General features: G+C 42.5%; 1 protein-coding gene across 1 annotated transcript; it reads left to right on the plus strand.

The window, feature by feature from the left end:
- The first annotated feature begins 268 nt into the window (after nucleotides 1-268).
- Nucleotides 269-24,002, plus strand: SGPP1 (sphingosine-1-phosphate phosphatase 1). Its single transcript, XM_056851678.1, has 3 exons — nucleotides 269-987; nucleotides 16,247-16,336; nucleotides 23,451-24,002. The coding sequence occupies exons 1-3, from the start codon at nucleotides 289-291 to the stop codon at nucleotides 24,000-24,002; spliced, it is 1,341 nt and encodes a 446-aa protein (XP_056707656.1). The 5' UTR covers nucleotides 269-288.
- Nucleotides 24,003-24,595: the final 593 nt, after the last annotated feature.

Here is a 24,595-nt window from a genome sequence, read left to right on the forward strand (position 1 = left end):
AAAAATTTGAATCTCCCCAATCCAAACTCCCTCCTTCAAACAGACCTGCCAGATTTAGACACTCCCCCAGTCAGACCCTACCCAAATCAGAACTCCCTACTTCAAACAGACCTGCCAGATTTAGACACATCCCTCCCCATTCAGACCCTACCCAAATAAGTCTTTGAGGAAGGGCACTGCTAGTTGGTGTCCTCCCCCTACAAACTGTTCCACATCTCTTCCCCAGGCTGACCCCCTTTAAGCTACCCCCCATCCTCCTGTCCTGAATCGTCTCCGGCCTCTCCAGCCATGGCCCTCTTCCACCGCTGGGCCACTTACCTGCAGGATCCGGAGAAAGTTGCCCGTTTCCAAAGGCTGTGTGGCGTGGAAGCTCTCCTGGATTGGGGGTCTGGCGCCTCCGAGGAGAAAAGAGGGCCCGACGTCTTCTTGACCAACGGGAGCTGCCCTGCAGATGGCGAAGGTGACGGGAGACACCGGCTGCGGGGTGCCGGGGACGTTGGGGAGAAAGGCGATGGGTGTCATTCGAATGGCATGAAGAACGGGGTGGTTTCCGGGGAAGCAGAACCCCAGCAGGCTCCTCTGGAGGAAGGGAAGCCGCAGGGTTGGGGGGTGAAAAGGCAGCCCCGGCGGAACTCTCTGACGGGGGAATCCATGCCCCAAGCTTTCAGGATCCACAGCCGCTTCTTCTACTATCTCTTCACCCTGGGCACGGAGCTGGGCAATGAACTCTTCTACATCCTTTTTTTTCCTTTCTGCATCTGGAACATGGATGCCTGGATGGGCAGAAGGCTCATTATCATGTGGGTCTGGGTCATGTACGTGGGCCAGTGTACCAAGGACGTTGTCCGCTGGCCGCGGCCGGCCTCTCCGCCGGTGGTGAAGCTGGAGGTCTTCTACAACTCCGAGTACAGCATGCCCTCCACCCATGCCATGGCTGGCACTGCCATCCCTCTGACGCTGGTTCTGCTCAGCTATGGACGGTGGCAGGTAAGTGAGCCCCCTTTCCCCACCCCCTTCACATTAAGAGCTTTAGCCTAGGCTGCTAAAACAGTCAGTTGGAAATATGTCACGGCATGGCTCCTTTGAGACATTTGGCGCCGGGTACTTTGCCATAGTCAGTGTGGTGCAGGCTAGGATTGGTTTAAATCGGTGGTTCCCAAAGTGGGCTAGGATGTCTGGCTAGGATTGGTTTAAATCAGTGGTTCCCAAAGTGGGCATTACCACCTCCTGGGGGGCAGTGGGATTACCTAGGGGGGTCACTAAGAGGGCAGCAGGGGGGCACTAGAGGTGGGCCCCTTCAACTGAGTTGTTGGATAGGGTAAGGGAGTGCTGGGGTTGAGTTTGTGGAACCAAGGGGGGGGTGGCCTGAAAAGTTTGGGAACCACTGGTTTAAATCCTCGCTCAGCCATGGAGCTCGCTTGTTGACCTTGGGCCAATGGCATTTGCTCTCAAACTAAGCTGAAAAATCGAGGAGGGGGGGGGAACCAGGTATGCCTTCCTGAGCTCCTGAAAAGTTGTCGGGGAAGGTTGATCTTAATATAATAATCCCAGGATTCTAATATAGGTAACTTGTTTTTCTGAATGGGAACGGTGTGCTCTGCTGTGTCAAAGTATAGGATGCTCTCAGTAAAACTTCTCAGCCGTTCGTGTTGTTGTTTTATTGGCAGACTCCGAAGTGTGCCACATGCTGGTGCTGTGTAAGCTTTTACTGTACAGGCTAAAAACCAAGGTGAAGCATTGGCCAAAAAAAGGGCTCAAAAATAGAACTATAGACTTAAAACAAGTTTCTGTTCCCTCAGTTGGAAGACTTAAGTTTATCCAAAAAGCTTAACTGAATTAGAGATTGTAGCAATCTTGATTTATTCTTAGCTTCTTTCAGCACAAAGCAGGGTGTAAACTCTTCAATCGATTTCTGATTCAATGGGAATGGCCTACTGAACTTGCTTGCAGGTGAACATGTTTAGGATATAATTAAAAGGACCTCTGAATTTTGGCACTGGAGACCGAGATGTAGAGTGCCAGTTTAGAATTTGTCTGTGATTCAGTTCCAGCTTCACACAACTAACCCCGTTCATCAGCTAGTAACCCCATGGAGGCCTGGCTGAGCATTGTGATAGCAATGTAAATGAGCATCCATCAGCTCTATATGCAAAATCCCCCTTTGGCACATCTTCCTTACAGCAGGAGCTTTTGATTTTTATGCCGCCATCAGAACCCACTATAACTCACTACATTTTAATATTGCTTTTTATACTATGGTCCCAGGAAGTAATTGCAGTTCTTTGGTGACCATGTACTGGAGTTGGCAAAGGTGGGAATAATGTGACTGCTGAGAAAGTTCTTGGAGTGGAATTATGTCACTTTCCTGCTGATGTTGCATTCCGTGCTTCTGAATAAATTCCAGTGTAGCCACTATCACTGGCTTTCTTAACCCGTTCTCCCCCCCCCCCATGCTCATCTGTTTATGTGGGCCTTATACCTAGTAGCTTCTGGTTCCCTTTAAAAAAAAAAAGATCAGTCTTTGCCTTAAAAAATCTTAAAAGCTGATTTGTCCTTATCTTCACTAGCCACATCCTGTTGTTAACTAAGACAACAGGAAAATCGCTGACCTAAGTGACTGACAATTGAGGCAGCAAGAACATATTGAGGGGAACAGTTCCGTAGAAACTGTTTCTGTTAACTGAATCTCATAGCCCATATTAGTCCAGTATAATGTGAAACATCTAGAATTGCTATGTAAATAGCTTGATCAACATACATACCATTGGTCAGAATAATTCCATCTAAGTTTAGTTAAAATTAATGGTTGCCCTGTGACATTTAAGACACTTCTGAAGAAGAAAAAACAATAGGTGTGAGGGAGCTTGTGATTCTATTGCTAACATCAGCTTTTATGTTAGAATGCTGGGAAGTAGTTATTGTAGCACTAGTTCTTTAAGACTTTGATCTTATGCACATTTTACTTGGGAGCAAGCCCCACCAAATAAAGTGGGACTTACTTCTGAGTACACATGCATAGGATTTCACTGCAAATTCTAAACCTTCCAGACCACTGAGTTTTTATTTCAATTTAGTAGAAATTATAGATGGGTGAGGTTAAGTCATTCTGATAAGGGTATGCATAAAATACTGGATTTCAGAATGGGATTACAGAGGGGCATACATTTTGTTTAACAGCAGGCTTGTTGGAATCCCAGACAATGGAATCCTTAGTTTTGGATTCCTGTTGCCAAAAATCCTGTTCCACGCCAATAATTCCCCTAGGGCCACATTTATTTCTTGCATTTTATGTCTAGAAAATTAACTTAAACTAAGTGGTGTGAAATAAAAAGGTTGGAGCAGATAACATTTGGAGCAGATGACATTATTAGGCATTATGTTCTCATCTTAATCAGTGGGTCTTATCATGAATTGGATATAGCTATAGAGGAAGTTGATGGCACCATGAAATTGTTGCTCTGCCATCACTATGATCTGTCCCAGCTATCTGTGTACTACAGTCAGGTGTTTTTTCCTTTGGGTTGTTTGTCAGATCTCAATTGTACCCATGTCTGCAATATGAACAATTAGCACAATTTTAAAATACTTACGTTTAATTTAGTATAACTCACAGTGAGTTATAAGTACTTAATTCAAATTGTTTCCTTATGAATACTCCTGAAACCATTGTTTCCTTATAATGGCAATTGGCACTAACTCAGTCCCTAGAAAGAAGGAAGATACTTTCGGGAAGCCTTTTCACAGCGTATTGAATCAAGATGTAAACCATGGATTGTTAGGGGATGTAATAAAATACACAAAAAGGGAATTCCCCAATCTGAATGGACAATTCTGAATGGAGAATTAAGAATCTCACAAAGATTTGCAAAAGAGAACCCACACACACACTCCTATCACTGACCTCAAGAAACACTTTGCTTTTGTGTGCAAAGATGCTGATTTAAGGTTAAAAGAAGCAAACTAATCCGATCGCTCAACAGGGTAAAACATTTTGACCATCACTAATAACTCTGAAAACTGTAGCGCTGTTATTTTTAAAGAGCAGGAGAGTTGCATAATTAATGTCCTTGAAAAAAAAAAGAATTTATTTTGTTTAAACACAGCTTGTCAAACACTACTTAAAAACAGAAGAAAAAATAGTTCATATTCTGGGACTTCTTGACTGCTGATGCATTTATAGCTTGGGTACTTTCTGTTACAGTGATGTGGTATAAACAAAGTATTAATGTAGATGTTTGAATTATTACAGGGAGAAAAATTGAGAAGGAAGAAAAGTTGGCTGTATTAGTTTCTGCATTTAACCAAAACTTTTAAGAAACGGAGTACTGTTCTTTTTGAACACATTATTTCTGTAGTTGTATAGCGTTGACTCTTTTGACTGGATTTTGTTTTTGTTTGAGTCCCGCAATGTCCTAGTCCTGGGAAGCCCTGGGCCTTCTGTACTAAGAGCCTTCTGCAGTTTGTAACTTTGACTATAAATCTCTCTGCGAAATGAATGTAACACTTCATGCACCTGATGAAATAGTCTCTGGGTCATTGAACCTTCTGCTACAATAAACACATCTTTGAAGTGCCACAAGATTCTCCAGACGAAAACGCATGGGAGGTTTTGCCTTGGATTTGCAACTCTCTAAATGCACATTTCCCTCAGCCAGATTATCAGAACTCAAAAATAAGCCCCCATGCAGAGTTTTGAGAATTCAGATGGGGAAAATGTGCATCTAGAGAGTGGCAAATCCAAGGCAAAACCTCTCATGTGTTTTTGCCCCCTGTTCTTTTGCTGCAGCAGACTAACTGATAGTACTCTAGAAAGTACCTTCAGTATTTCCTTGGCTTGTAGTTGTGTCTTTCTGCATTTTGTGGGTTAGAGCTCTTGTAGTGTACTATCCCTCTGTTTCTTTAAAAATATGACCCTATAACCTAGCTAACATTAAGCACTTTTAAACTTCTTTAATTGAAATCAATACTGCTTGGTTTAACAAAGCATTGCACTTTGTTTGGGTTATGCCAATTCCCCTCTCCCTTTGAATCAGATGTGGTCTAAAACCTACAAAAGTGTTACTAACATGGTGAGGAGGGCACTAAATCAACCTTTGGATTGAAGAATGGGGTTTAAATAAATAACAAGGCTGTTACCAGATACACTAGCAATTAGAACAGCTAAATACAAGTCAAGTAGCACCTTAGAAACTTACAAGGATTTGGGGATATAAGCTTTCAAGAGTCTAAGCACACTTCGTCAGATACCATCTGACAAAGGGAGCTTTGACTCTCGAAAGCTTATACTCCCAAAATATTGTTGGTCTCTGAGGTGCTTTAAGGACTCAAGCTTTTTTCCTCAGTAGATTTTTGCTCTGTCTTCCCACCCCTACTCTAAATCTGTAAGCATCCTACTTCACGTTTTCCTGTCTTCTACCTAAGCACTCTCAAGGCTTGTGTTGCATAGTCTTGCTTGAAACTTTCACGTGATCATGGCAATAGACTGGAGAAAAAGCTCTCATAGATAAGACCATGACACAGAACCTCAGCCAGTGTCTAAAGAGGAGTTTCAGACTGACTGTTTCTGTTATCAAGAAATCTTTGTATGCTGTAAAGGTTGACGATGGGCGTCTGTTCTATTCTGTTCATAGAAAACTTATATCCCATCGATCAATGATAATCTGAGCTACCTAATGATCAGCATTGTAGCCTGTGTTCCTCTTTCTCAGGTATAGATAACATGATTTCTGAGTGTATTGAGTCCATTTTATAGTGATTGGTAACAACAGAAGAAGAAACATTGAACATGATAGAAGAAGAGACATTGAAGCTGCCTTCTACTGAATCAGACCCTTGGTCCATCAAAGTCAGTATTGTCTACTCAGACTGGCAGCGCCTTTCCAGGGTCTCAGGCAGAGGTCTTTCACATCACCTACTTGCCTAGTTCCTTTAACTGGAGATGCTGGGGACCTTCTGCAGGCCAAGCAGAGGCTCTACCACTGAGCCACGGCCCCTCCCCATTCAAGAGACCCCAGGATTCTTGCTGTCCTCATCACACTGGGAAACTAATAAAAACAAGTTATGACTCCTGCCGCTTCCAGTTTCTAAGGATATTTCACACTCGGTTCTTCTAGGAGGATACTGTGAAGTAGCTGAGGCAGGAGTGCCCGTGACTTCTCCTGAACTTGTTTGCATAGCTTCTGTTTGTTGTAGATAGGGGCTGGCCCTTGAGGCTTTCAGTGGCATAGACTCAGTGTGGTTGCTTGGGTCAGGTGGCAAAAAAATTGCCTGGAGTTTGGGTACCCTTAGCACTTGTGGGTTTCTGGATAAAAATTTCAAAATTAAATTGTTCTTGTTTTTTCCTCAGTAACAGAATAAAGCAATTCCAGGTCTGCTATCTGGTCTTGGTGCAATAGTTCAGGAACAGTGATTTGAAAAATGAAACATAGGGGGAAGAAAAAAGTGTTAGGAAGTTTTCTGACTCATGGATCTCATTTCATAATACCTGGAACCAGTCCATCTACCCTGTGGGTCAAAGGAAGACAATATATTTAGTAGTTTTGTGCAGTTTTTCCACTTCATTTCAGCAAGCTTATGTATTGTGACGAAAAAGACGTGGAGACTTCTTCAGAAGTTAAAAGCTCAGAGCGTTCAGCGCTTTTCTTCAGCATCTTTACAGTGCAATCCTAAGAGGACATTCCTGGGGGTAGCCCTATTAAATAAGCTTGAGTTGGATTCTGAGTCAACCTCCTTAGGATGGCATTGTTAATATCTCTGTGGTGTAAGCCTCCACTCTCAGTTGTGACTTTTAATCATGTTTACTATCTTATACTAGCTATTACAAGAAATTATGTCTTTTCTACCATTGAAGCAAATAGGCTCATGTTAAATGGAAGGAGCAGAGGATTTTGTTGAAACGTGATGACTTGATACTGGGCCCGATACTTTTCAATATTTTTATAAATGATCCGGGTGAGGGGGTGGAGGGGCTACTCATTACATTTGCAGACGACACCAAATTGGGAGGAGTAGCGAACACCCCAGAAGATAGAGATAGAATCTGACGAGATCTGAACACACTGAAAAAGTGGGTGGATGTGAACACGATGCAATTCAACAAGGGTAAGGGCTGAGTTCTATATCTGGGCAACAGAAATGAGAAGCATGCAGACTGCTGGACTTGATGGGCCTTGGTCTGATCCAGCAGGGCCTTTCTTATGTTCTTATGGATGGGGGATACACTTCTAGGTAGCAGTGCGTGTGAACAAGATCTTGGGATATGGGTAAGCTAAATATGAGCAGTCAGTGTGATGCAGTGGCAAAAAGGCTAATGCGGCCTTGGGATATATCAACAGAGGTATAACATCAGAACTGCAAAATGTCATAGTCCCACTGCACACTGCATTGGCCAGGCTGCACCTGGGGTACTGTGTGCAGTTTTCCCTACCTAGGGAGGTGGTGAGCTCCCCCTCTCTGGCAGTCTTCAAGCAGTGGCTGGACGAACACTCGTCAGGGATGCTTTAGGCTGATCCTGCATTGAGCAGGGGGTTGGACTAGATGCCCTGTGTGGCCCCTTCCGACTTTATGATTGTAACTCTCCAGAAGAAATGTAAGTCTGAGAGGTGTCATGTTTAAGAATGTCCTGTTTCAATTAATATTACTAGAGACAGAGTTACAGGGTTGTATATAGGTTACTCTAGGGTTTAAAGCAAACCTGGAGATTTATGGTGTCTGCTGTACGCTGCAATGGATGGATATTGAAAGAAATTAGTGCCGTGTATATTTTAGTATTAGCCACACTTTTAAAAGTGGTAGCTTCTTTTCCTGCTGCAGCCTTACAAAACAAGCAGGGCCATAATGGACTCAAAAATAGGAAATATGGGAGGAGGGAAAATAGAACCCATACTGAATACTAACAGAGAATGATATTATTGCTCCAAATACCAGTCTTCCTGCACAGATCTACCTAGTTCACCAGTGGCCTAATTTTTATTTGCAGCTGTGCCGAAATTAAAGTTTGAAATAATTATTTCAGAGCTTTGTTCTCCGTACAGTATACGTGCACACATGCAACCCTTTGACCCTTAGGGTAGCTTTATGTCTAATTTGCTGACTAGGAGCAGGCAACAATTCAGCATTAGGGAGACAATAGCAGTGCAGACTTGATTGTCTTTCTGCCATGGCTAGATCTACCAGCCTTCTGGCTAATATCTAGCAGTTAATTTGCTAGTGTCTGTTCCATAGGTTAACCATCCATCTTCTGCCATATCAAGAGTTTTGCCTTGTAGTGCTAATGCAGGGAGAACTGGTGGGAGAAACTGAACCCTTTCCTCCGCTACCACTTCTCCCCCACAAATGCTCTCTTGGCCATTTTTAACCCATGTTTTTCTCTGCTGGGCTCCAAGACTGAAATAAACCTGACTGGTGAGAAGTAGTTGGGGGTGTTTGCAGGGGGAAATTCATGGGTGTTAACCCTTCTCTCACTGATCGTTTCTCCCCTGAAAATCCTGCATTTGTACTATCCTGGCAAAAAAGCAGTTTGGGAACATGCATTTGCCAAGATAATCTGTCTTTAGAGGTTTACTGTTCAGTTTCTATTGGGAAATGGCATGACTTAAGCGGTTTTAAGTGCATGGTATAGATATGTTGTAAAATGGAGATGGGGATCCGGTTACAGTGTCTGTTAATAGTAACAAAATAGCAGAACCTCATTTTGATAAAGATCATTCTTGGTGTATTTCTTTAAACAGCAGTGTATTTTACTATAAATCATCAAATGTTACAGAAATGCTTGTTTGCATCATTTAAAAGTGACATGAATCTGTGAATGCCGCAAACAATCTATTTCAGACATTTGCTTTTGTAAAATCTTTGTAAAGACATATTTTTTTTAGATAAACTGTAGTTTTAAAGAAGTAGCAGAGGAAGCTTAGTCTTGGAAACATGCCACATGTCTTATTACTACCTCCCTTTTATGATTTAGTAGCACACTGTGGCAAATATTTTCTAGCTATGAAAGGGAATTGTACCCGATCTTGCCCAGTGCAACTAATATTTACAAGACTCCCCGCCAATAACCTAGCTGCTTGTCATGTAGAAGGTCCCAGGTTCAACCCCCAGCATCTCCAGTTAAAAGGATCAGAAATGATGTGAAAAACCTCAGTCCGATTTGATCCTAGGCTGACCTTCCAGCTCTGCTCCACCCATTGTCACCCTGAGTGCATCTTGCTGAAATCCCAGCTTCTTTTGATAATGTTTTTGGAAACTTTTATAAATCACTAGTTTCATCCTCTAATCTTCCTTCGTGAGACAACTAACAGTTAATTGAAAACACTCCAATAGATTTTGACCCTAAGTCGAATCTTGTCCCAGCGAAGCCATGGCCTTCCTATTGATATAATTAATAGTGTCTTCCCTTCCTTTGTAGCTGGTTTCTGGGTCCAACCCATGACTACAACCCATGGTTGGTCTGCTTCCTGACTCGTGTTGAAATCACTGAAAACCCCCCCCCCCACACACACACACACACTGTGGACCTTGCCCCTCACATCTCCTCGTTGCTGGTTTTCTGGGTCCAACCTTGTGGCTGGTTCACTTTCTGTATCCTTGCTCTTTGGCTGACATCACTGAACTTCCTTATCCTTTGACTCCCTGGACCTGCTTTTCATTATTTTCCCTTGGCCAGCTTTCTTTTTCAAAATGAGGCTCGTATGTTTTCTTGAACACATGAAGCTGCCTGATACTGAACCAGACCCTTGGTCCATCAAAGTCAGTATTGTCTACTCAGACCGGCAGCAGCTCTCCAGGGTCTCAGGCAGAGGTCTTTCACATCACCTGCTTGCCTAGTCCCTTTAACTGGAGATGCCCGGGATTGAACCTGGGACCTTCTGAATGCCAAGCAGAGGCTCTGCTATGGCCTTCTGCCATATGGTAACAGAAGGGAAATGACACATTTCTTGTTCTTTGTTATAATACTGCGCAATAGAACTTGAGGACTTTCTCTTAAAGTTTTTCTGGTAAAGGTCTGAGTTTGCAGTTGTTTTTCAAAACAGTTTTAATCATAAACAGTAATTTTGCTGTCATAACCTTCCTTATAGGGTAGCTATTTCAGTAGTATCCAGGAAGATTTTTAAAATTAGTTTTTATTTTATAATAAAGGGGTACAGAAAGGGGGGAAAAAGGGGAGGGGGGAAATAAGATAAAAGATACATCATCCTCCAAGCTTCTACATAATTTAGGTTTAAAAGGTTAAAAAAAATGTTCCCAAAACATTGCTTCATCTCAAGATTCTCTGAAGTAAACAAATATCCAGGAAGCTTTTATGGAGTCCAGAAGTTTTTTTTTTTTAAAGCAACTTTTCTGTATTGTAGCATTGGCATTCTGTATTGCAGCACTGATAATGTGCACACTTAATGGAAAGTAAATCTCACTAAAAATAATGGGACATATTTCCAAGTGGAAAAAAAAGCTGCAGATTTCAGTTGATTTTGGCTGCCAAATGGGCAATGAATACAAATGCTTAACTGAACTCTATTGGCTGTGTACGCTTGCCTTACTATCTGTGGCTAAATGTGCTGCTGTGTTGTCTAGGGACTATAACCACTTGGTTTCTTTGTCATGCCCCTGTCTGTGCCAGGGACCAAACTATCTTCTCCAGAATTTTTCAGATGGTTAGTTATGCTATGACTCATGTGTGGCTGTTAATACTTCATTGTGTCCAGCTCAATTATCTTCCCTCAAGCTTGCGCTTTTATTGGGAAGATTTCTGTCATTTATTTGAGAGCAAATGCGTAGCCTTCAAATATTTAGGGTAGGAATCTTAGCAATAAAATATCTGAGCAGGCTGCAGCAAACTGCTAACAAATACGCATTTGGTTCTTAGAGCTCACATCACCTTTAGCTTAAACAAACTTATATTGGTTTTAAATTCATTACCATTCATGAAAGCAGACTGGTAGACTTGTCTATTCTCAGGTGACACAAAAAATATAAGAAGGTTAAAATGTGATTATCAGAAATCTCCACTATTCTCCTTTTGCAAATTGTTCACAGATTTGGGAACAACTTTTTCCATACTTACTCATTTCTAAATAAACAAACAAACAAAAAACCTGTGGAATGTTGCATCTACATTGATATTATCAATAAACAAAGGGGGACCCATGAGGATGTGAAGGACAAAGGAGATCCCATTTCCTCTCCCGCAGCTTCTGCTTTCCACCACCTTGCTGCTGGCTCTGGTTGGCCACCTCCTCCTCCAGGTGACCTGTAATCCCGATTTTTCTCCTACTGCTCCTAACTACCACTGCCAGAGCTTGCTTGCTATTTTGAGTGAGCTTTACACATATACTGTTCAACCGTAGTCTGGGAGCCCAAGTCTGTGCATACACAGGCATGTACTTGCAGTTGTATTTGTGGAGGAAGTGAGAGAAAGCAAGCAAGCGTAAGAGCTCTGCTGAACCGGAGCAGTGGTCTATCTAGTTCAGCATCCTGTCTCACATAGCAGCAAAACCAGTACCCCAGGAGGACCAAAAAAATAGAGGCCAAGCCCTTCTGTGATACAAATTTCTAATGCTGGTATTCAGAGGTTTGGCAGTTCTGTATATAGAGATTCCCTTTACTCACCAAGGCTAGTAGCCGTCAGTGGAGCTGTCCTCCACAAATCTGCCTTTTTCCTTCTTAAAGCTAGCTGTGCTTGTGGCCATCACTAAATCCACTGGAAGCGAATTCCGTAATGTAATTCCTCACTGAGTAAAGAAGTATTTCTTTTGGTCCATCCTGAAACTTGCCCATCAACTTTATTGGGTGCTCCTGAGTTCTAGTATTATGGAAGAAAGAGAAATAGCTCTCCGCCCAATGAATAATTTTATAAATATCATGCCTCCACTTTGTTTCCCTTTTTTCTAGACTGAGAAGTCCCAGACTCTTATACTTTCTTCATAGGAAAGGTGCTGCAACCCCTTGATCATCACAGTCTCTTCTGCACTTTTTCTAGATCCGTAATAACCTATATACTGGAACTGTACACAGTATTTCAAATGGGGCTGCACCTTCTCTCTATACAAAGGCATTATAATATTGGCTGCTTCGTTTGCAATCCTTTTCCTAATAATCCTCAACGTACAGTTTGCCCTTTTTCCTACTGCTGCACACTGAGTCAATGCTTTCATTGTGCTATACACTACCACCTCAGGATCTCTTTCCCTCTCGGCCAGTTCGGACTCAGTGGATATTTAAAGTTAGCATTTTTTGTTCCAGTGTGCATCCCCATGCAGTTACTGACATTGAACTTTGTTTGCCGTGTTGTTGTCCATTCACCCAAGTTAGAGGGATGCTCCCGGAGCTCTTCACAATCTGCCTTGGTTTGCACCAGCCTGGATACTTTGGGATCATCTGCAATCTAGGGCCACTATACCACTCACCCCCAATCCAGAGCATTGATGAATAAATTAAATAGCAGTGGTCCAAATACAGATCTTCATAGTACACCACTACTCACTTCCCTTCATTGTGAGAACTGTCCATTTATCCCTACTCTCCACTTCCTGTTGTTTAGGCAATTTTTAATCCATAAGAGGTCTGGCATAAACCACAGTTGAGGTCAATCAATGTTTATTGAGTACAGCGATAGACCAAATGACAAGAAGGGGAAGTAAACATCAAAAATGTAATGTAATGAAATCAAAGTTAACACAAGCGTTGTGGAACAAAAGTAGTCACATTTACACCCTCAGCTAGTCCAAATGGACCCCATTTATGGACAGTGTCCCCAAAAAGAGAGGGGGCAGAGGGGAGAGAAGGTGTTGCAGTGAAGACTGTGTTGGTGTCAGGCTGACTGGACAGACAGAGGAGGAAAGTCTAGTGAGCGTGGTATAGTTGTTAAAAGCGGTGGTTTGGAGCAGTGGACTCTGATCTGGAGAACCGGGTTTGAAGTCTAACTAACGGTCCAAAATTGTATGCTAGCTATTATTCGATTCTTTTATAGCAAGGGCCACCAGTATGTGTTGGCTGCTCTTAGGGTCTTTAATGCCAAGCTAACTTTCCAACTCCTATATGGAATTCCAATTTAGATCCATGCTACAAACCAGGATGTTGAAAAAAGACAATCTAATTTCCTGCGGAAGATTCTAAGAATGCTATCCTGTATTCCCTATGCAGCCCTGTGCATAGAAACAAACCAAAACCATCTGGAAACCAGAGCTTGGCTTATGACAACTAAATTCTGGTTGATGGCATTTCAAGTCAGATTAAAATAGCCTTGTTTACCATATGCTATCCGAATAAGTATTCCAGTTGGTTAAACCATATAGAAAGCAAAATTAAACAAATAGAATCCCCTTGGCTTCGCTGTACTGTCTCACAGAGGAAGCAGCTTATGCCCTGATCAAGCACAGATTTCTAGACATAGAACAACAGGACCTTAGGAGATTGGCAAACAGTAGGTGCTCACCTCTCTGCTGGGAGACTTCCCTCAACAGCCCTTCTAGACCCCAATATTTAGCATGCCTAACTGATCCTAATCAGAAGAGCCTCTATGCTGGCTAGACTAAATGTTCTCCCTTCTGCCGTGCTGCAAGGGAGATATAATAAAGTCCCTTTTGCTGAAAGGGTATGTCCTTGTGGGGAGGGTAAAATTGAAACAGTCTCCCACGTTTTAATCAACTGTCCTCTGTATGCTAGAGGTTGTTTTCAATTAATAGACCCAATCTTTGTGGACAAAGAATGGCTACCTGTAAGCATTAAGGCCTCCATCCTTATGAACGCGCAGGATCCACTAATAATTGATGTGGTGGCAAGATTTTTACTGAGGGCAATTAAAGTGCGTGAAAGCTTGTGCAACTCATGAGGTAACTTTAGGGCTGAGAAGTGAGTAGCTTCTAATGTTCTAGTGTCAGTTTTATGGAGGTGATTCTAAATTGTTTTTAACATGTTTATATAGATGTTGTATAACTAATGCCAATAAAGGCTTCGTATTCATTCATTCGAGAACCGGGTTTGATTCCCCACTCCTCCACATGAGCGGCGGAGGCTAATCTGGTGAACTGGATTTGTTTCCCCGCTCCTACACATGAAACCAGCTGGGTGACTTTGGGCAAGTTACAGCTCTGTTAGAGCTCTCTCAGCCCCACCTACCTCACAGGGTGTCTGTTGTGGGGAAGGGAAGGTGATTGTAAGCCTGTTTGAGTCTCCCTTAAGTGGGAGAGAAAGTCAGCATATAAAAACCAACTCTTATTTTTCTTCTTCTAGCTTAAAGTGGGGAGGGAAGGAAAAGGGTGAAGGGAGTGCAGCTTTGGAAGCTTCAGAATAGAAAAAGATGGGGAGAGAAACAACCCAATGGGCAGTGGCAGGGTGAAAAGGTGAAGGGGGGGATGCATCCCATGGCAGGGAGAGGAGTCTGTAGGGTACAGCTGTGAGAGACTGTGTGTGTGTGTGGGGGGGGGACTCGGCTGAACGCAAGAACGGCTGGGGCGAGACCCTTTTTTGTACCACAAGCATTATTGTGTTCTGCAAGGTGTCTGTTATAGGGAAGGGAAGGCAATTGTAAGCCGCTTTGAGATCCCTTAAAGATAGAGAAAAAGAATAAAAAACAACCTTTTTTCTTCACTGGCCATTACATTTGGTCCGGGTGTGGAGATATCTCATAGTGTCACAAGACCAGCAGTTGATGAAGGGGTGTGACAATTTCTCAAAGGGTCAGCCTCAACATGGCTTTGCATTTTATCGCACTTATTCTTACCATGATTGGTTTAATCCAAAATGGAGTCTCCCTACACCGTTGGTTTATTTATTTACATTATTTCTAGTCCGCCTTTCTCACTGGGACTCAAGGCGTAATATACAGAGTGAGTCAATACAATCGACAGGATGAGACATTCAGTAAACAATGAAATAGGATTTGGGTTGTAGAACCAACCAGAAATCTTTTAAAAAAAACAAAAAAAAAACCTGGTTGCATGGCCTGGACTGTAAGGTGCACTGGGGACAACTTTTGGCAACTTATGAACTTTGCGAGGGTGCTTGAGTTGATGACTCTATGGTAACAGATCAGATATCTTAATACTCCAGAAAATTGTTTTCTGTTTACCCTTATCAATATTTAAGTTAGTTGGCTTTAATGCGATAGCTCTGTGCTTTTGTGGAGCAGAATACCAGATGTACCATCCTTATACCATTACCATTCGCAAATAATCTTTTCGTGCTTGAGGAAGCACTAGCAATCTACATAATGGGTTTGTTCTGTTCCTTTGCTCAAGTAAGTAGCTTTATCCTCTTAGCTGAAAGAGTATCATTTACTCTGAACTGTTATACTCTACTTGTGCCAAGACAGGCTCTGACATGTGCACTTGTGGTGATTAGATATTGTAGAAGCAATAGTATAGAGGTTAAAGCCCTATTTTATTTTAATCACCATCTACTTGTATTCATTTTCCTTGTGTATATCGGATTCTTAAGGATCTTGGAGCATCGGGTTCGCTTTAGTCTTGGAATAGGCGCATAAGGCCACCCGGCAAGTTTCACAGCTCTGTGGGGATTTGAGCTTGTTTTACTTGGATGTGGAAAACTTTACTTCAGAAGTTGGCCCAGGCCTGATGTAATGTTTCACCATGGTTACTAGCCAGTGGGGTTTGCTGCCTTTCCTCCTCTCCCGTGTGAATTTTCCTCTTCCCTTTCTGTGTTGGAATTAGGTTACAAATTAACAGTGCAGACATAATATTACACTCTGATCAACTCAGACACTAACGTTAGTAAAGCAGCTTCAAATTTTAGTTTCAAACAGATTTACAAATGTTACTTAGAGCCAATTCTGTTTAATATTAACTGTTATTATCATAGTGTGCACACTGCTACATATTTTGACAATTTGGCTTCTCCCTTTCCCATAGGCTTCCATCAACAGTCATTCTCCCTGGTTGCCTCAGCAAGGCCCCTGCCCTCAGCCTGCCTAGGGCCTGTGGCCATTTGCGTCTTCCCTTCCCAGAACTTGTCTCCTGGAAGGCATTCTGTCTGGTCATTATGGAACATTTTAAAAAAAATTCTGAAACTAATCTTCCTTATTTTTCTCTTCCCTTCATGCCCCCCATCCTTTTATGTTGTATTACATTATGTTGTTAAGTAGTTACTTTGAATTGTAAACCACTTTGAATGACAGAAAGGTGATATATACATGGGTCAAATAATGTATCATAATACAATTGACAAGTTTACAGTTAGGCATTTTCATTTCTAACTGGTTCAATGTGTTATCTTTCCCCCCCTTCCTCTCCAGTATCCAGTGTTATACGGACTGGTTCTTGCTGCCTGCTGGTGTTTACTGGTTTGCTGTAGTCGAATATATATGGGGATGCATTCAATTCTGGTAAGGCAAATGTCACAAGTCATGTTTTCTATGTGCTAATTGAAGTTACGCTTAGATTTTTCCTAAGAATCAGATTTTAAATATGTACTATTTAAGGTGTATCCCATTTTATGCTTGAATATATCAGCCTTGATAAGGAATTTCAGATGTGAATTACAATTGGATGTTTCAATAATATAGATTTTCCAAGTTCCATTGAATATAATTTGTAATTTGTGTTTAGCTAGTCTAAGTACTGAGCTTTAACCCTCTCCCTGCAAGCACTGGTTATGTGTTTATATTCATCCTTGGTTATAAGGCCCTCCTTCCATTTACTAAATGAGACTTTTTTATTTCTCAAATCTTTGGAAAGCTCTTTATGGAGTCACCCTGGCTTCTTTACACACCTCCCATTTTTCCTTCTCATAGGAGTAGTTTGTGAACGTGCCTTCAATATTTCGCTTTTTAAAAACTCTCACTTCTCTTGAACTACCTTCTCCTTAAGTATTTCTGACCATAGGATTCTACCCAGCATAACTTCAAATTTGTTAAAATTTGCTTTCCTGAAGTCCAACCTTTATGTCTGACTACATACAGCTTTTCCCTTCCCCAAGATTGTAAATTCTAAAATTACATCATCACTACTACCCAGGGTGCCCACTACTTTCACATCATCAACCAGTTCTTTCCTGTTGGTGAGACTCAAGTCCAAGATAGCAGGCCCCCTTGTTTCTCTCTCCACTTTCTGGAAAATGAAGTTGTCAGCAAGGCAAGTCAGGAATTTATTAGACCTTTCACTTTTAGCAGAGTTGGTCTTCCAACAGATATCCGAGTAATTGAAATCTCCCATGACCACTGTGTCCCGTCTCTTTGAGAACCTTGTAATCTGGTCTAGGAGTTTCTCATCCAAGTCGTCTGCCTGGCTTTGTGGTCTATAGCAGACCCCTACCATAATATCACTATTATTTCTTATTTTTACCCAGAGACTCTCAACTGAACTTCCATGCTCAGATTCATGTATTTCCTTACAAGTGTATACATCCTTGACATATAGTGCTACTTCTTCCCCTTCCTTATTTGTCTATCCCTTTTAAACAAGTTGTACCCTAATATTCCATTTGTGAGTGTTATCCCACCAAGTTTGACTAATGCCTATTAGGGCATAGTCCCCTTCCTGTGTTAGGACTTCAGATTCCTCCTGCTTGTTTCCGATACTCTGTGCATTATTGTTCAGATATCGGAATCGATGGTTTATGTGCCATGAAGGTTTCATTTCTGTACTTACCTACGAGTTAATGGTTCCTTGCATATATGCCACTCCTTGCAAATCTTTAATGTCCTTATCTCCAGTTATTGGCATCATACTAGGCTTTGAATTTTTATCTCGCTCCTTCACAGGATTTAGTTTAAAGCCCTCCTTATCAGGTTTGCAAGGCTCTTACCAAACCCATTTTTCCCTACTCTCGTGAGGTGCAAACCATCTCCTGATAGAAGACTTTCGTCTCAATAGCGTAAGCCATGGTCCAAAAAACCCCAAACCTTTCCTGACGTCATCATCTATGCAGTCATTTCTTTGCAGTATTCTTTCCCTTCCTAAGCCACAGCCTTCAACACGAACAACCTGTTCTTTCAGGCCCTTCACCTTTTTACCCAGAGCTGCATAGTTGTTTTTAATACGTTCCAGGCTGTGCTGGGCAGTATCATTTGTTCCCACATGGATGAGCAAGAAAGGATAATAGTGGGCTTGATGAGTCTTTCTAGCCTTTCTGGCACATCTTGGATGTGTGCACCTGGTAGGTAGCATACCTCTCAAGACGACAAGTCCGGTTGGCACACTTTAGCCTCTACCCCTCTCAGTAGGGAATCCCCCATTACCAGTGTGGTGTTGTGGTTAACAGTGGTGGTTTGGAGCGGTGGACTCTGATCTGGAGAACTGGGTTTGATTGTAAGCTGGTTTGATTCTGCTTTACGTGGTAGAGAAAGTTGGCATATAAAACCAACTCTTCTTCTCTTCTTCTTTTTCGTCTTCCTCTTCCTCCTCCTATATATTGGGGAGTGGAAGCTCGATTCCTCTCACGTTTAGGGGCCGAAGAAATTTTCTTTGAGCTTCGTAGAGGCTGGGGGAGTAGCCCTTGTTCCAGTGGTCCAGAATCAATATATATGGGGAGATTCTGGAGCCGATTGCTTAGCAACAGAGGCTCAGAATGTCTCCTGATTTTCCTGCTCCTGTGGGTTACATTCTTCCATGCACCCTGTGTTAGGTGCTCCTCCATTTCCTGAGATACCTTTCCCTCCTCTTCCTGTTGCCCTCTCAGAGGGCTTCATGCATTCTGCCCATGCCTCAAGTCCCTGTATCTTCTCCTCCAGTAGGGCTACCAACTTACACTAGCTGCAAGTGTAATTGCTGTTACCCTCAGGTAGGAATGCCAACATGCCATTGACTTTGCATGTCACTGCCTCAGCTCCCTCACCAGCAACGCTGCTTCGATCCATTGTAGAGTGGTTTTGGTTTTTCTTGCACTTCCCTGACAAATCCCCTGCCAAACTGCCTCACAAGACACCCTGCTTGCTGAAGCAAAATGCTCAGTGCATATAGGATGTAAAGAACTTCTCAGCTTCTTACAGGCCCCCCTTGGCCTGACCGCCCAGGCAAAGAGCCACAGGACAAGAGTCCTTTAACTCTCGCTCATCCAGCAGAGGGCGGGGCCAGCAGTCAGCCCCAGGCAAACATACCCTTCCCAATCAGCAACAATCACCTTCTGGAGTCAGCCGCAATCCACACTCCAGCAGCTCTTTCCTGCTCCTTCTCCAAGCTCAGCTGACTGCAGGATTGGATCATTTTGGCATGAAGAATAAATGTGCCAGTTTACAGCATGATGACATTTTAAACCAATGGACACGTTTATTTTGAATGGTTGCCTTGGTTTCAGGGGGCTGTTTAGCTTATCCTCTCTTCCTGGCCAGTGTCAAAAGCTTTAAAGTCCAGTTAATTTTTTTAATCAAATAAAATAAACTGGTTAGGCATGCACACACAATCCTAATGTAAGTAGACAATTTACAAAATCATCCCCCTCCCCATTGTAATTCAATGATAAATTAGTAAGTGACACCCCTTCACCCTTTTTAAACTCCCAATTTTACGTTTGCTGCAGCAACAGGAGTAGAGGGTAACATGGAAGGGGGGGATCATTTGTGGGGAGAATCGGGGTCCTCATGCCTTCCCAGGTCCCCTGATTCCCCTTTGCATCTGCGGCCTGCCTCTGCTTCCCATTCTGATCTTGAAGCCTGGCTGGGGAACATGTGCTTTAAATCAGTCTGACGGGATGTGCAGAGGAGAGTACATTGGGAGAAGCAACCTCTTCCATCTGTAAATGTTTTCCACTGCTGCATTTGTGTTACAAAGTGGGGTACATACCCACATATGACACTCTAAGTTCATTGGAGGAATGGTGGGATGAACATATCAGAACAGAAAATTATTATGCACTTGTAGTTTACTTTTCAAAATGCATGGGAGCATTGAAAGTTCTTATTTTTGGTCAGCTGCTGATAGTTAGCCATAGCTTCCAAACATTATTATCACAGCTAATCGCAGATTTTTATTTTAAGTTAATTCCATGATCAATATAATAATGTTGATTAGATAAGCCTTACTAAGTCAAGAGGCAAATTACTTATTGTTAAGTCTGCCTATTAGTTCTGGTGGGCTGCAGCTAGCAGAAAGCATGCTTGCCTTGTTAGATATATAATGGTGTGTATCCCACCATGTGTAGGGAAGGTAGCATGGTATATAGCCTGATCTCGGAAGCTAAGCAGGGTCATCCCTGGTTAGCATTTGGATGGGAGACCACCAAGGAATACTAGGGTTGCTATGCAGAGGATGGCAGTGGCAAACTACCTCTGTTAGTCTCTTGCTTTGAAGACCCCCTATGGGGTCGCCATAATTAGGCTGCGACTTGACAGCACTGTGCACACATACACACATCCCACCATGTGTGGACAACACAGGGATTTTCATTCCTGTGTACTCTTCTGACCCTTGGAAAGGACTTTTCTGGGGTCACAGGCTATATTCAGAGGAACAGCTGTGTGGTTCAGGAGGCTGCAGAGAGATCGGACAAGAGGATGAGATTTCCTTTTTTAGCAGAGCTGTGCTGAGGTATCCAGTGTGGTGTAGTTGTTAGAGTGTCAGACTAGGATCTGGGAGACCCTGGTTCAAAACCCCACTCTACCATGAAAGCTCACTGGGTGATGCTGGGCCAGTTACACACTCTTAGTCTACCTTACAGGCTTATCGTGAGGATAAAAGGGAGGAGAGGAAAACGATGTAAGCAGCTTTGGGGACCCCATTTGGGGATAAAGGTGAGGTATAAATGAAATAAATAAATAGTGAAAGGAAGACACATTTCATCCCCTTGTCTTTCTCTCTCAGGCAGGAGAGCATCTTCTAGCTTGGGTGCTTTCCACTCACTGCTCGGAGAGGCTCAACTTTTCCCTCCCTGTCCCCCCCCCCTCCCAACATATGAAGCTGTTGCTCTGCACATGTTCTGGGAATGATCTTCAGAAGGGGCTGCAGGAACAGTGACAAGCCCATAGGGTTTCCAAGGCAAGTGACATTCAGAGGTGGTTTGCCATTGCCTGCCTCTGCATAGCAACTTTGGTATTCCTTTATGGTCTCCCACACCAAGTACTAATCAGGGCCAACCCTGCTTAGCTTCTGAGATCTGTTGAGATCAGGCTAGCCTGGGCCATCCTGGTCAGGGCATGCAACAAAGTACACAGCAGAAACCACTGCTGTCTTTATCATAAATGTAGAAGCTGTATCCTTATAGAAATGATACTGTTACAAGTTGTAGCATCTTTACAGTTGGCATAACAAAAGTCTTGTGACTCCTTACAAATGAATGCATATGATAAATTGGGCTCTGGCTCACCCCCACTCCCCAAATTATGCCACAGCAAAGACCCATGCCAATAAAACTGTAAAGCTTTAAAGTTACAGTAATTTATGAACTGATTATATGCCATATACTGATTATGTGTGTGTTAAGTGCCATTCAGTTGCTTCCAACTTATGGTGACCCTATGAATTAGTTACCACCAAAACGCTCTTTCATTAGCAGCCTTGCTCGGGTCCCGCAAACTGAAGACCATGGCTTCCTTGATTGAGTTAATCCATTTTATGCTGGGTCTTCCTCTCTTTCTGCTGCCTTCAACTTTTCCTAGTGTTGTTGTCTTTTCCAATGACGCTTGCCTTCTCATAATGAGCCTCAGTTTGGTCTTTTTAGCTTCTAGGAAGAGAAATCCTTTATTGGGTGAGATTGTGGTTCACAAATTCATCTCTTTTTTTGTTTTGTTTTGGTTTTTTGCACAGATCTTAGCAACTTGCAGGGGCTAAGCTATCCGCTAGAAATGGGCCAGTGATTCACCAATAGGTGTATGATCCACCTGCCACTCCTAATATAATCTTAACACCCTTTACTTGGTTGCATTAGGAATTATTATTATGGCGTTTGGGGGTTGGGCAGTGCTGCATTTGATTTACAGGCCTGCAGCTGAAGACAACCCCTGTCTGTCTGAGGGTTCCTATAGTAGCTGTGGCAAAAAATGTGATTTTTTAAAAATCAAACTTTGTTTCCAAAGAACCAGAAAGTTTTGTTTATTGGAAAAAGCAGCATGTTTCCCTTCTTAAGGATGATAGCCTTTGAAGTATGCCTTCCTTTTGGCATAGCCCCCCCAAAACCTTTTGTTAATGTTTGACCAGGTTTGTATCTATTGAGAGCTATTTGTCTTTCTCATTCAAACTGTTAGAAAGAGGAAAGAATCCAGGACCATAGTCCTGGAATCTACAGTTCAAATCTGAGGTCCCCCCCTTCCATTTTGTTTTCTTAAATAAGAGTTGGATCTGGGAAAGAGAAACTCTGACATGGGATAAAGAGAGTTTCTTCTGCACTTCTTCACACTCAGGTATTTGTATGAGAGTAGTGAGACGACACTTTGAAAGTGTCTGCACTGTTGCAGCCCTTTCCCCCACCACTGACAGCTGTCCTCATGGAGCCTCTGCTGTGCACTTGTATAGCTGCACAAATAAAAGGGAATAGACACAACTAACATGGCGCTACACCAATGCAACCATGTGACAAAGTAGCACAGAAAGGCTTTGAAGCAGTTATATAACTTTTGAAAGGGACTTGCTTGATGTGTTATGAGGATGCAGACAACTCAGAAAGCTAGTCATGAAATTGCTAAAAGGATACCATTGTAAACAGAGACGCCTACTATTGTGAGGGCTCTCAGAGTAATAATACAGTTTATTACAATGGATAATACAATAATACAGTGGATAATACAGTTTCAGGGATGTGATAGTCTTTTTAGTTGTGTATTATGGAGGAACATTATGCCGATATGCCGATGATACTACATTACTGGCAGAAAATAGCGAAGACTTGAAACGACTACTGCTGAAAGTTAAAAGAGAAAGTGCCAAAGCAGGACTACAGCTGAACATCAAGAAGACAAAAGTAATGACTACAGGAGAATTGCACAACTTTCAGGTTGACAACGAGGGAATTAAAATTGTTGAAGACTTTCTATTCCTTGGCTCCATCATCAACCAAAAGGGAGGCTGCAGCCAAGAAATCAGAAGGAGATTGAGACTGGGAAGGGCAGCCATGAAAGAGCTAGAAAAGATTCGGAAGTGTAAGGATATGTCACTGGCCACCAAGATCAAGTTAATTCATGCCATCCTATTCCCTATTACTATGTATGTGTGTGAAAGCTGAACATTGAAGAAAGCTGATAGGAAGAAAGTAGATTCCTTTGAAATGTTGTGTTGGAGGAGAGTGTTACGGATAACCTGGACTGCCAAAAAAAACAAACAAATCAGTGGGTTATAGATCAAATCAAGCCTGAACTGACCATAGAGTTGCCAAGTGGAAAGGGTCACTTTTGAATAGTGACTGTGACCTCACTACTGAAGAGAGTTATTTCTCCTCCCTTCTTTTTGCTCTCATGCTTTTGTGATTTTTGAACTGTTTTTAAAATACACGTCTCTGTCTTTCTTGCCTTAAAACATTTATGTAATATAGAGCCACCACAGTTCTAACAAGCATTGTATATTTTTTCTCAACAGGATGTTATCGCTGGATTCCTTTATGCTATTCTCATCCTGGCCATCTTCCTTCCAGCTGTGGACCTAGTCGATAACTTCAACTTAACCTACAAGTACGCGCCACTAATCATCATCAGTCTTCACCTTGCCCTGGGGGTTTTCTGCTTCACCCTTGACACCTGGAGTACATCACGGGGGGACACCTCTCAGATCCTGGGCTGTGGAGCTGGAGTTGCTTGTGGCTCTCATATGAACTACATTCTGGGTCTGATGCCAGACCCTTCCCCAGAGATGTTTCCCATGCCAGTTCCCTCCTTCACCGTGACCATCCTCGGGAAAGCCATGCTGCGGTTGTTGATTGGAGTGGTTATTCTGTTGCTAATCAAAACGGCCATGAAGAAGGTCACCATCCCTCTGGCCTGTAAAATCTTCCGCATACCTTACAGCGATATCCGACAAGCCCGGCAGCGTATGGAAGTAGAACTGCCTTATCGTTATATTACCTATGGAATGGTGGGATTCACACTCATGTTCCTGATTCCTTCCCTGTTTTGCCTGATGGGGCTTTCTTGATGCTGGCATTTGCTTGACACGAGAAGAGAGGTGGACCGTTAACTTTTCCAGGAGAGATGCGCTGTTTGAAAGAGGCAGAGAAGCTGCTGCTGAAATAATCGGTGGGGATCTAAGAGCTGAACTCTTGGCTTTAGAGACCCAGAAGCTTCAGGTCTCTAAAAATGCCATGTGTAGTCTTACAAAAAGGGTAACAAATGGTAAACAATGCTGTTGTGTGTGTGTGCATAGATACTGTTGATGCCTCAGACTATAAATGTACCTCCCTTTCTTTCTTTGGATACATTAAAGCCAGGTATGTTTTTAACTGATCAAGGAGTTCCAGCTGTGGTCAATTTAAGCCATTTCATATTAAGTTATTTGTGTCTTTGGATGGCTCCCAAAATGTTGTACGTAGAAAATGATTCCAACGGACCAGCGTTCTAATGAGATCTGGCTTAGAAAAGCTAACGTTCTACATCTGTTTCCATCTTCTAAAATAACTTCAGTTTGTGAGTGCAAAACTGTTAGATTCAGGTACTGTATGTTTTGCTTGATCATTGTGCCTTTATGTTGCTCAATAGAAAAGCACCATATACTGTGATGTATATACAAGA

This window comes from Euleptes europaea, chromosome 6 (assembly GCF_029931775.1).
Source record: "Euleptes europaea isolate rEulEur1 chromosome 6, rEulEur1.hap1, whole genome shotgun sequence".
In the NCBI taxonomy this organism is placed as follows: Eukaryota; Metazoa; Chordata; class Lepidosauria; order Squamata; family Sphaerodactylidae; genus Euleptes; species Euleptes europaea.

Excerpts from the sequence above, each read along its gene's own strand:
- SGPP1 (XM_056851678.1), top strand. The coding sequence starts at position 289 with ATGGCCCTCTTCCACCGCTGGGCCACTTACCTGCAGGATCCGGAGAAA. Across the intron at positions 988-16,246 it reads TCAGCTATGGACGGTGGCAG|TATCCAGTGTTATACGGACT; the intron begins GTAAGTGAGCCC and ends CTTCCTCTCCAG. Across the intron at positions 16,337-23,450 it reads TGGGGATGCATTCAATTCTG|GATGTTATCGCTGGATTCCT; the intron begins GTAAGGCAAATG and ends TTTTCTCAACAG.